General features: G+C 42.0%; 1 protein-coding gene across 2 annotated transcripts in view; it reads right to left on the bottom strand.

The window, feature by feature from the left end:
- The window catches only part of SPRED1 (sprouty related EVH1 domain containing 1), a 63,348-nt gene extending 54,499 nt beyond the window's left edge, over positions 1-8,849 (bottom strand). For both annotated transcript variants that reach the window (XM_026093926.2, XM_026093925.2), the window contains exon 1: positions 7,796-8,849. Coding sequence is in view for 1 of the 2 variants with exons in the window: in XM_026093925.2 (XP_025949710.1) it covers positions 7,796-7,827 (32 nt within the window). In the remaining variant the exon portion in view is untranslated. The remainder of the gene's footprint in view (positions 1-7,795) is intronic.
- Between the last annotated feature and the right edge of the window lie 4,560 nt (positions 8,850-13,409).

Below are 13,409 nucleotides of genomic sequence, written 5' to 3'. Positions count from 1 at the left end.
TGCATGACTCTAGCTATACAGGGCACTAACATTTGAACTGCAAATGGAATCGTAGCAACATGGATAACCGTCCTCTGAAGAGGGCATAAACACACAACTGCAGGAAGTCCACCCTACCAGGGAGCTTCAAATCTATTCTTGGTCCTGAAGAGAGCACAGACCAACGCAGTGATTAACAATAGTAACTAGTGATTAAAAACATACAGCTTTGGCACATAGCTGCTTACCTAGGCAAGAACAGAATTTCCCATTTTAGGTGTATGGGACTCAACCTTAAACCCTGAATTTGTCTCATTACGCCTTCCGAAAACCTCCCCAAAACCGCTCCTGTTCCAGGCTCAGCATACAGAGATCATTACCTCAGTCACAGGCTTCTCATTAAGGCACGCTGTACGGTGCTCCAGAGGAAGCACGCCAAGCACAGAACAAGAAACACCTGGCACAGAGCACTTCACCAGTTCCAAGAGGCTGCAAAGTTTCTAGGAAGCTACATGGAAATCCCTAAGTCGGAGCAGTCTCTGCCATCCCACCTTTCACTACCCTTATTTAATCTTCTCCAAAGGTTAAAGAGAGAGGAATCACTTCTTCCCCTCAAGGTTTATACCACTTCATCACAGCAGTTCGGCATGATTTCTGAAAGACAAATCACAGGCAGGAATCCCTATTGAGAGATGCATCTTACCAACTATTTTTATTTAGGGAAGGCAGTTTCAGTAACAATTTTCCAATGAACTACACTAACTTCCAGTGATTTCTTGTTTTATTAATGAAATTCTTGATTTTTCTTGTCACTTCATTTATATATTCATGGCATTTGACTTTCCTAAAACTGAAACAAGTCAGTCAGTTTCATTTTGCCTCAACAAACTTCAGTAAATGTCACAACTTGTCAGTACAAGTCAAACAAAACAGTAATTGTCAACAGCTGTCAAATCATCTTGGGGAAGACCTATTTACTCAGTACTGTTTTTCTGGAGTAACTTTAAAAAAAATAGAAAAGGACAACTCTTTCCATAGGCTTTAATGAAGCCTGCTTTTACAAACCCACATTGAAGCGAAGCATAGGCTTATGTCACTTCTTTAAATGTTCTGAACAGGTGAAATGTTTGATTCTTTGAAGCAGAGGTACTGATTACAGGACTTCATTGCCCCCCCCCGATCACAAGTGGCAGTAGTCACTTTTCAAACACAAGGAAGAACATATCTGGAAAAAGAATCACCTTCACTACTTTAAAATGATGTTTAGATGTTATGACATCACACATTTTGGGAATTCTTGCATAGCATGTATTAGAAACATCTTCTTATAAATACAAGTTTTATATCAGTCAGCAATGCAGAAAGAACTGCTTAAGTTTCTATGACATCTTCCCTCTCTTAGTTTACTATCACAAGACAGTGATTTCTTATAGGAAAAAATGCTTGTGCTCCCCTTGTGTGTACAGATGCATCTACCATGATTATATTGCGAACAATTTCTTTTACTTTGCCCACCTTATTTGGAGCATTGGGAGTGTTATTACAGCCTGCAACTACGTGTAGCAAGACCGTAATTACTGCATTGGAGCTACATTTATAATCAATTTTAGTACTCACTTATATGCACATTTTCTGTTCTTCACCATATATAATGGCTCCCCCCCCCCCCCCCAATTCCTCTCTTGCTACATGCAAGAGAGAGAAACAGGGAAAATAAGATATTCTCTTAACAAACTGATACCATAGATAGTATCAGCATGAATTTTATGAAAAAAGATAAACTAGAAAAGATGTGAAAACACATGCACATAAAATGTTTACTTAGTTTTTACCAGGAAATGTTGTTCAGAAATACCATGGACTTAAAGACTGATTTCTAGTATAGATATTTTTCTAGTAGGATGGATACCATGTTTACATATATGTTACCACATGAGACATGATGAACAAAATGAACAATGAACAAAAGCCACAGAAAATAGTACCAGCCAACAGCTTTGCTAGTGCTTAAACTATGATCTAGTAAAAACAAACAACCCCCCAGTCAAAAACACAAACTCTTTTCCTCTTATAAAATACAGGAAAGTGTAACAAAACTATGGATTGCCTTATCTTAAGTCTACAAATATTTGTTAATATAGCATCCCGGAAGAACATCCAGTCCCCTTCCTTCCCTAACAAAACAATAGGAAGAATATTTCTCCTGAATACCACTACGGGTTACAAGACACCTAACAAAGTATCCAAATGCACAAAAAATGTTGCAAATGTTTCTCCTCTTCAAGTAAAAAAATCAGTAAATTTTTTTTGAGTATTGGTACCATGCTAATCACCAATAACTAAATAAGTGCTTCACAACTAGAAGTGCTTTCAGAAAAAGGAACACACATTTTCAAGGGAAATAAAAAAAAAAGGAGCAGATTTTCTATTTTGAGGAACCATGACAAATGCATTTCATTTTTGTTTTACCGAACTACTGGAATTGCTTGTAATTGTGCACCACATTGTACTAGTGAAAATTTATTTGCTTAAGGGTTGTTACACATTGAAATTGAGAGAGGAAAAAAAAAGACAAATATAGTTCAATTTTAACATATGCATAAAGAAACTGGGCTAGACAGATCTTTGAACATCAACAGCATGGCAGCTCCTAACAATCTCTCAGCTTCCTTTTAGGAAACTGCAACATGTTCCATTCAGGAAAGAACAGCAAGAGGAGGAAAGTGCATGTTTGAACATTAGGGCAACACAATTAAAGATGAGGCACACTAAATGCTGTATCTTTTTGTATCAGTGGAGTAAAACAAAACAAAAAAATACTTCCTTTGTCTCCTTTTTCCACCTTGCATCAATATTCTGAAAAGTCTTTCTTGTTTCTGGTGTTTATCATATCCCATCAAATCAGCAGTGCTTCCAATGAACTAAGCAATATGTATGATCCTTCCAGGTATGCACAGAAGTGGTTAAAGAACACACAAAAAAAGAAAAGTATCAGCGTTTATCCAAAAAACACGAGGAATGCCCTCAGCTTTAATCCTGTGATTTCTGATTGTTAAGATTAATTTCTTTTGAGAAATGTCTTTACTTTTGAAGCATACATTGACATCCTCACTACCATTTTAACAGTTCAAGCACATTAGACTTTAAACAAACAGATGCTGAAAACCCTCCATTTTCAAATATTATCACTGGCTCCAGTATGTTGAAACATCCAGATAGCATTTTTCTGCAGTATCACAGTAATCAAGGAATGTTGCTAAGGTGAATCCGTTGTGGATTTTTTTTTTTAAATCCTTGACTTGCAGATTACGTAACATGTAAATTCAGCATCACCTTCAAAACATTATTGTGAGACAAAAAGCCAAAGAAACAGCAAGTATTAGTTCATAAAACTAACAGTCCCTCAAAAAGAAAAAGTATCAGAAGAGCAATGATTTAATATAATTGGTTAGGTGTTTTTTTTTTTAAGGAAAGCATGTAATTTTTTTTCACAAATTCCTTAAAGGATAAAGAATTTTGACATCGATATATGTTCCTAATAGCAGAAAAAAATTAGTCTGCTGAAATGTGTTACAATTTCCCCAACTCCTAAAAACAGACTAGTTGGCTTTGCTTCTTGGGTTTTTATGCTCCTCTTTCAATATTTCAATTATTAATACAAGGAATTCTGAAACATAACTGAAGCACAAACAGTATGCTCATGAATATTCAAAAAGACATGCACATATTGAATAAGTATTTTATTTTAAAAAATTTAATTCCGCTTTACTGTTTCAAATTATCAAAACTTGACAATCCCTTTATCTTCATAATCTAAAAGTTGCTGGACACATTAGTAAACCTCAATGCTTCTTTGATCTCTTAAGTATAGGTACACTTATTTTCCTAGACAAATTTATGCAGCAAAAAAATGAATATATGATAGTCTGAATCCGTAAAAATTCAGTGTGTAAAAACAACTCAAAATATTATTGGTGAGCACAGGCTTTCACTTTTTTCAAAGAGAAAGAACTCACCTGCAACATCAAGAATAAGTAAATGCGCCAATAAAGTATTGCTCTTAATTTTCAAGAGGAGCAACTCAGACTCCATCTTAATCCTGTGGTCATTCATCCCTATCATAAAGGGACCACATAACATAACATTTATTCTGTTTTACCTAATGCTGAAATTCAGACGTGTTTCTAGACAGCAACAAAATCTGCCACCAAGTCATGAATTTTTTTACAGTGCTTGCTGACCTGTTTTGACGTTATTGTATTAAGTTCCGTGAACACTAAATTGACATATGTGGTGACGCACCCTACTAATTCCTGTTTAAAAGCTGATAATATTCGTGCATATCCCTTGGGGTTGTTCTGTATCAGCCACGTTAAACCGACAAAAATACGTATCTGGAGAGGTAGAGAAATACTCTTATTTAACTAATACCTAACTGATGAAAAATACGTATCTGGAGAGGTAGAGAAATACTCTTATTTAACTAATACCTAACTGATGAAACCATACAGTGAAATCTTTACAAAAGCAATCACGAACCATCAACAAAGAAAATCCATCCATGGCAATAAGAATTTTATAAGGCTGCCTTTCATACATTCATCGCCGAAAAGAAACCTAGTCAGAAACTTAATGCAGCTTTGTAATTGATTTTTCCCACTACACATTACACTTAAAAAGACATTGAAAATTTAACATTATTAACCGAAGTCACACTCGAAACAGCACAAATCTTTATCTTATTCCGTAAAAGGAAGTTTTACAAACAAAGAGTAATGCTCAATTACCAGAATATTCCTGGTTGCTACAATGACAGAAAATGTCTTGCAAAGTACCCGTATTAGCCCTTACATGATAAGAGATTTGTTAATGAATTCAAGGCCATTTATAACATCAGACACTGATGAAGTTACACACACTGAACTTTAAATATAATTTATCTTATTTTATAGATCTGCCTAATTTCCTCAACAGTCTCTTTGGATTTTTAATCATATTTTCCCATCATTTAAAGTACCGTTCCCTTTGCTAAGTGAAAAAAATCCAAATGGGAACAGCAATTCTATCTTTGCCAAAAAATGCTGTCAAAACAGCAAAGGAAACTGAGAAGATAAATATTTTCTTATTTTTCAGTTAGAACTGCTTTTGATATTCTAACCACCAAAGGAAAAGAAAAAAAAAACTACAGAGGAAAAAGTACTGACGTCAATAGTGCTTTGTAAGGTTATATACATTTAGCTCTGTATAAAACACAGAATTTTCTCACACTGAATATTGTGGTATGAACTTTGTCATTTTAAGTAAAGGTTAAAGATCTTTCAGGTATTCTCGTTGCTTACATTAATGACAAAACCTCCACTTCAAAAAGCATAGAATTAAGGATCACCTTAGTATAATTTCTTAAGATAATGAAACACTGTATTCGTGAGCAATGAACATCACATCACTGTTTCAACACTGGCAACTGCAAAACAGTTAGATCAAGGCAATTACATCTGCTTTAGTGATCCTTTATTACTATGTTTAATTCAATATTTTTAAACAATAATTTCAAAATATTTAAAACCAAAATTAATGCATTGACCTTTAAGTAGCTTATGCCGTATTAAAATATTTTTCTCTTCTCCTGTGTTAAAGATTTCTTCAGCCATGGCGCAGGTTAAACAGAAATGATGATACCTAATCTGCCATAAAATTCTCAAAGGAAACAGACAAAAAATGATTTCATTGCTGATTTCTATCCACTTAGTCTTACGCGTTACTTGTATTTTATAAGAAGCAAAATTTTCAGAAGTATTCTTAGGTATGACTGACTTGATAACTGTGAAATCTCTTTTCCATATTATGATTTACTTCTGTGCCGTGCTAGTAACATGCTTATGCTGATTAGCATTGCTCAATAAAATGTGTGTTACCATAAAGTGATTAGCACACTGTCTTGAAGTCACGTTCCTATTAACTACTTGGTTTTTCATTATTTTATTTTCGAGAATATTTTTCTTTCCAGAAATAGTGTCTAACTTCTTCTGAATACAACTTTTCTGTGCTTAAGTGCTAGACTGTATCAGGAAAAGGTATTTCTGAACCAATGCTCCTTTATATTAAAAAGAAACACACACCATAAAAATAACTTCCCCCTAATTTTACAGCAACTTCTCCATGCACACACTTATAAGCTGCCTATCTACTGCACGCTAAGGTAAACCTCCTGGTCTGTCTGTCTCCCTCTTCTCATGCAGGTCTGATCTGCAAGTCTGCTCAATGCAGACACTGTACTGCACTGTGAATGGACAGCCAGGTATTTTATGAATGGAGCAGATCACGTGCTCCCAGCACCTCCCCGAGCTGATATTTCCCACATAACTGTGTCAACAAGCAGCGAACAGCATGTTTTAATACAGCAGGTCCTCGAAAATCCTCACCCGCAAACTGCTTGCTCCAGTCCGTTCTCTAACACACAAGAAACCAGCTTTACACACTGTGCAGGGTAGGTTTTGGTGCAGGTCAGCGGTGATGACAGTAATTTTTTTTTTGGTTTTTATGAATGGAGATTGTGGTATGCAAATTAGAGCGATTCACAAAAAAGAAAATATGGCGGCGGCTTCAGCTTCCAGCTCTACTGACACTGCAGCAATTCACCTTCCCGAGCAGCTCTCGGTGCACGCAGCCCCACAGACCGGGGCTGAGCATTTTAAGTACTCTTTTATTCCCGAAGGATTTACCAGTGTTTGTCTTCAATGATCAAAACTTCTTCGTTAAGGAGCTTACATTAAGGTGTAAATGTTTTATTTAGAGGAATGCATTAAAATGAAAAACCTATTTTTCTTTTCGAAAAAAACCATCGTCTTCTCGAAACCGGTTCTTATTCTATCAATCTGCCCATTATCAAACTGCTGTTTATTAGAAGAATAAAAGACAAAGGACACAATGGTCCTTTACCACTGCCAAAGGCTGTCTCGGCATTATGATCCGTCATATCATTCACAAAATAAGTTACAGCAAATACCTACATCGCAAATCGCTATGCTTATGCTCAGAGACTGTAGTAATCAACCTTAACCACCACTTAAACTTTCCGATAATAAAAGAGTCTTTAAAATACTTTGTATTTCTGGTTCTCAGTGTCACAAAAAATTCCGATGTCTTCTGAAAAATATTTATCTCCTCCTACCCGAAATTTATTTTTAAGACGGACTGAACGCACAGAGATACCCCCGCGCGCACACACACACACACACGTACGTTCTGCTCTGGATTTCCTCCAAGCCAGCCACATTAAAAATATTAAAAGATTACTGAACTGTTCCCTTCCTCTTAAGGAAAAAAAAAAAAAAGAAAGAAAAAGAAGTCCCAAGTGCTCATTAAAAGAAAAAAAAGAGGCTTTAGGGTAGGTTTAAGCTGTATTTACACTGACTGACTCATCCAATTAAAATTCAGGAGCAGTTTCCTGCAGAATGAAGCTCCCACACACTAGCTTCCATGTGAAGTATCTGCAAGCAAAGGATATAACCAGAGGTGGTGTGTGCCGACAGACCTCTTCGGCTCTCCGAAATCCCCCCTCCAGGACACCACCGCTACCTGCGCCGTTTGTGGCAACGTTTTAACGGGACCGCGCCGCTCCGGTCCCGGCTCTCGGCCCCGCAAAACGCCCCTCACAAAGGCAGCGCTCGGGGCCGCCGGCGCGGGGGGCCGCCCGCACCGCTGCCTGTGCGTGCACACGCGTGTCCCCCCCGGGCACACGCACACACGCACACACACACACACACACACACACACACGCGCGCGCGCGCACCGCGGGCCGCAGGGCGCTGCTTACTCGTTGTTAGAAGCCGCCGTCTCTTCGCTCATTTTCTCCTCACCGCGGTCCGACGCGCAGACGGAGCAGCACCGACGCAGCCAGGGCGCAGCCAGAACTCACCAGAAACTTCACCATCGTCGAGCCCCCGCAGCCGCCCGCCCAGGCCGGCATGCGAGCGGCGCCCTGCCGCGGGGGGGGGGGGGGGGGTGTCCTGGAGACACCAGATCCGGTTGTCCAGCGCCGGGGCGCGTTTCCCGGCCCGCGGGGACGGCGGCGGGAGCCTAGCGGGGCGCGGCGCGGCGCGGCCGGGGGCAGCCTGCCCGCCGCAGGGCGCTGCGCCGCCCGCCGCCGCTCATCGCCCGCCGCCGCCCTGCGGCGCCCGGCCCCTCGCGGCGGGCGGGGGCAGCAGCGGGAATCCCTCCGGGCGCCGAGGCCTCCCGCGGGCGCCGCGTCCCTCCGCCGCGCGGCTGCCTCCTCCGCGGCGTCCCTCGGCGGCGGCGCGGCCGCTCCTGCCCACCGCCCTCCAGCGACGCCGGGCGCTGCAGCGGGAGCAGCGCCGGTCCCGCGGAGCAGGCTGGCGGCGGGGGGAGGGAGGCGGCGGGGGGAGGCGTTTTAACCAGCCCGGGGGCGGGGGGGCGCGGGATGCGTCACGGCCGCTCGTGCGAGGAGGGAAGGGGGCGGCGGGGGGAGGGACGCGGCCGGGCCGGGCCGGCGCGGCGCGGCGCGGCGCGGAGCCCCCGCGGCCGCGGCGCGGAGGGGAGGGGAAGGCGGCAGAAGGCCCGCGGGAAGTTCAGCCGCGGCGCTCCCCGCCCGGCAACAACTCCATCAGCGGCCGCCGCGCCGCGGCCCCTCGCCGCCGCCGCCTCCTCGCAGGAAAGCCGGGCGGAAGCGTTGACTTCAAGCTCCTTCCGCCGCCGCGGCTTGAGCCAAAATACCCGCGGGGAAGGGGAGGGGGAGGAGAGCGCAGGACACCGGGCCGCGAGCGCGGCGCCACCCGCACCGCCTCCCCGGGGCGCCGGCCGCTGCCCCGCGCCCGACTTTCCTGAAAGTAGTTCCGCCCCCGGCCGCGGCTCACGCGCGCCCCGCCAGCCGCCGCCGCACACGCACGCACGGCGGCGCGGAGGGATACGCGCGGCCGCTCTCTTTCCTGCTCCGCTGCCGCGGGGCAAAGAGTTCGGCGCTCCGCGGCGGAGCGGGGAGCCCTGGGCTGGGTTTTCGCTGCTTTTCACTTTTTCCGAAGTGTGTATAACTCCTAAGTGCGTAGCAGCAGTAGCGCCAGAGCCTCTGGGAAGTGCAAGGGGTTAATGCAGCGGATCCCAGCACCCGCTTTCAGTAGCGAGCAGCCATGCCTGACTCTGAGGTTATCCTTACTGCCACCGCAACGCCCCGACACGGCGAAAGCCCAGGAACCCGTGGCTCTGCCGTACTTTAAACGGGGCTGTTGAGTGCTGCCGCGGGGGTGCCGTGTCCGCAGGCGTGCGGCTCGGCTCACCTGGCTGGAGCGGGCCGTGCTGCGGGTGGGTGCGTGAAACGCCGCCGCGGCCTCCGGGCCCGTCGCGGCACGCTGCGATGGCGGCGGTGGTGGCGGGCCCAGGCAGGCGGTGAAGGCAGTGTGCGGCAGCAGCGTGGCGCTGACCCCCCTTTCCGGGCGTTTGCAAGGCAAATGGGCTGCTTGGCCTGGTGGAAAAGTGGAGCAATATTGCCAGCCTTAAGGACTCGAAAATCATGAGTCAGACCATCAAGATTAGCTTAGATTGTGGTTTTGCCCGTTGCTTGGATTTTGCACCGCCCCTTCCTAGTCTTTGTATGTGTGCCTGTCGGCTGATGCGGCGCGTTGTCCCAAATTTATCGAGTAAAATAGCGTGATACTACTGGAAGAGACACCGTTCTCCGACACACGTTCCTTACCCCGGCCTCCAGTGTGCTCCATTACTTCTTCATAGCTACGGGGCAAGAGCCCCCTTTGTCATCTCTGAGCCCTCTCTGCCAGCTCTGAGCCCCCTCTGTCAGCTCTAGTCCCGTTTCATTTTTTTCTGCAACTGCTGGGTTTCTTTCCAACTCTTCAGGTATCACAGGGAAGGAGCAGAGATGGACTGTTCAGTCTTCCTGTTGGAGAAGGTGGGGCCAGCTCCCTTGGAGATAGTAATGTCCGATTCCCACACTAAGGTTGCTTGGTGGCTTTTCCCAAGGAAGGGAGAAAGCGGAGCACGCAGTCAATTGGAAGGAGGTTTGACCATTTTGAGAGTAGCTGGAGTGACTCATATAGGCTGCGAACTTGCAGCATCTGTCTGAATGCCCTGGATCAGGGCAGTGTTGCATTTATCAAGGGTATTTGTTTACAAAAATCTTTTTTACCCAAAGTTGAAAGTACAGTTTGCCTTTGGGTTTTAACAATGATTTCCAGAATTTTTTCCTGAAGGCTCTTCCTTTTCTTGATGATCGAAAATGGTAAGAAAATGTTGTAGTGAGGAAACTGTGTATAGATTCTGTCTGTTTTTGTTTTGTTAGTTAAAGCATTTTAAACAGAATCTATTTTTATCTCATATAGCATGCAAGGAAGGGCATGTTCTATTTATAGATATTGTTTATTGTAATATTCCTATGGGTAGAAATTCCGTGTGTCTACAAAAGCGTTGTAACATAAGCACACTGGAACAATCATAGTAAACTGCTATCACACTTTCTCTAACACATCTCAAGTAGCACACGTCTCAAACATGCAATAATAATACTTGTTTCCTTATCCGAGAGGCTTTTGGAGGAATAATTAGTAATTGTTTTGTAAGAACATTTTTCTAAAATGGTACTCAAAACTGTTATTCGTGGCATATTTTCATCTAAATACTAAAAATACATTAGAAACTCAGTTTTTTACAATACTTTTACAATACAACTGACATGAATCAAAATGAGTATCTGAATCATAGGATCCCAAAAAAGTGTTTTAAAACTAAGTTGTCGGGACATAATACTGTTCTACTGAGCAATGGGAATTTTTTTAGAGTACTTTCTGTTTTGAGACTGGCAGATAATGTGATTTCTTGTTAATTTAATCTTTATTTTCTACTGGCTTCAAAGTTGAAATATTTAACTTTCTGTAAGCTAGTAATTCATTAAGAGAATTTGATTAATACGATCCAGTACAAGAATGCTCAGGAGCCAGCTCAGTTTGCCGCGTGTGGTACTGCTCTGTTCAGAAGCAACTGAAGCACAACTGAAGGTGTGGGGGAAAAACATTAATCTGATTTTTTTTTTTTGATTCCTTAAATATATTTATTGTAAAAATGTTTTTTTTTACATGTGAATAAAATGAACTGTTTCGTAGTATACCACAAGTAGGGAGGGCTTCAGATAATTTCAGTCTTCTAACCCTAACATTTTCAAGAATGTCTGTATTAAGAATAAAATCAACTACAGATAATGTGAGATGCATCCTATAGCTTTTACTTGACTACATGGAGGAGGGGGGAAAGGGGAGAAAGGCTCACTGCTTCTTCACCTATGATAGCTCTTCAGCTTCTGCAAACAGTCTCATGCTGCAATATATGTAGCAGAGGTCTCACAAGAATTTCCAGTCCCTTTATCTGAATGTCATGAAGAGGACAGAAAATCTGCCATGGTCGGTGTCTTGATTTTGAAATCCTGATTATTTCTTTTTTTACCTCTGCCCAGGCTGAAAAAAATTGAAAAACGTAATCCTGGAGTACTAGAGTCCTTTAGCCAAGCAGCAGTTGATTTGAGGGCCTTCCAGTGTTCTTTTTGGAACAGAAATAAGCAATCAGGTGTTTTTAATGTAAATGGCTTATTTTAAAAGTATATATGAGTGCTGCCTATGCCAACAAGGCAGAAATGGACTAGGAACAAGTGACGCCATTCAGAAACCACAGTCAAATAACCATGTCCCAAGCACTAAATATTTTGGGGTCTTGTCTTTCTTCATGAGTTTCACAAACTCAAATAGATTTAAGTATGTTCTTAGTGCCTTTTTGCTTTCTATTGTTATGGACTTTACAAATGAAATGTCTTGAACTGAAAGCTGGACTACCTGTATATGATCTGGAAAAAATATCTGAAAACATGGAAGCTTCTGGTACTTTTCACCAGAATGGACAGGTGTTAAGACATACTCACTTTTTGGTGTAAATATAGGGATGACTCCTTAGCTAGAGACAAGATATGCTCGGTATGGAATGGGACAAGTGTGTGCTGGTCAAAAATCATGACTTTATGTTGCTGTTGTTCCAACACTTACTTTAGCTGCAGCTTACAAAGACTAATTTATACCTCAGTGCCAGTGCCCCACTGTGACGTTTTGATAGCCGTGGATTTCTGAAGTGCAAAAGTTTTCTGGCTTCAGCCTTAGAGTCACTGTTAAATGAGAAATGGGGAGGGAACAGAGTTACTGCTATGAGAGAATAATGATAACAAAATAAGAATTAGTATTCAGAATTTTTTTATTTTCACACATGAAGCTAACCAAAACTCATCTGCTTTTTACTTCTTTGAGTAGTATTAGCGTTAAAAATATGCAGTTAACCAGGAGTAGTTATGATGAAGCAGCAGTGTTGCAAAATATATTTACTTGATAAAACAGGACTACAGTAACTCTTATATGCTATTGTTGAATGTAGAGCCAGAGTACGTATGGCCCTTTAAGCATATTTACCATTCCTGGAAATGATTACACTTTGTCTGTGAGTATCTCTAAAGAAATAGCAGGCAGCCATGTAGCATAGCAGGCCTTTAAGTCTGTGGCTAAAGAATTCCATGTGGAGGGTGAGTTAAGAGGTTAGGTTGCATAATTCTGATTGGCATGGCATTCACATCTTAAAATCCATAATAGGATCAATGGAAGTTAAGCAATGCCATCCAGCTTAGTCAGTCATTGCAGAACTGAAAGGACCAATTCTTAGTTCAATTTTTAACTCCTAAATATAGTAGTTTTGAAATTTTCCTCCACAAAACAGTGATATTTATATTCATAACCAGGTACTAGTGAAACATTTACAAAAAATGGTAGTAGTGTGAATGTTCTACCATCTTGAGGAAAATTAGTAGAGGTCTTTAGGGAATTTATTTGGTAATAGCTTTCATTCAGAATCCTAGTGTGAGTTAAACACTGGGTGGTTGTTATAGATATCTTAATAAGGATTTAGCTAAATTGAGCTGATTAAATCTACATTAGTATTTCAGCAAAGTCAGATTTTGTTAAGTTCTAACCAAGAATCCCATTATTGCATACTGATGGGATAAAAGTAGTTTGTTCTACTTGACCCTACCATCTCAAAAAATGACTTTTAGCGAATCACAAAAACAAGATTAGAATCAAATCTATATAAGTTTTAGTGTTTTTTAGATGGATCTGACTCAACAGGTTACCCAAACATCATAAATTATTCCAGTTACGGATTTGGAATATTTTATATCTATTTATACTACATAGAAAAATGCTAGCAATTGCTGCTATGTGTTTGAGAGGCTTGGGTTGGAGGATGTGGGGAAAGTCTTATGCATTTTTAGATATATCAGCTGCTTTTGATATACCTTTGATGTGGCTGATTTGCGTACCACTCGTAGTGGTAATCTATGATATGGGCTGTTCAGTAACTTTATTCTGTCCTTTCTGAGCGCA

The sequence above is a fragment of the Dromaius novaehollandiae genome, chromosome 5 (assembly GCF_036370855.1).
Source record: "Dromaius novaehollandiae isolate bDroNov1 chromosome 5, bDroNov1.hap1, whole genome shotgun sequence".
Taxonomy (NCBI): Eukaryota; Metazoa; Chordata; class Aves; order Casuariiformes; family Dromaiidae; genus Dromaius; species Dromaius novaehollandiae.
The sequence above is the reverse complement of the archived record's forward strand: the minus strand, read 5'-3'. Positions and strand labels throughout refer to the sequence as shown.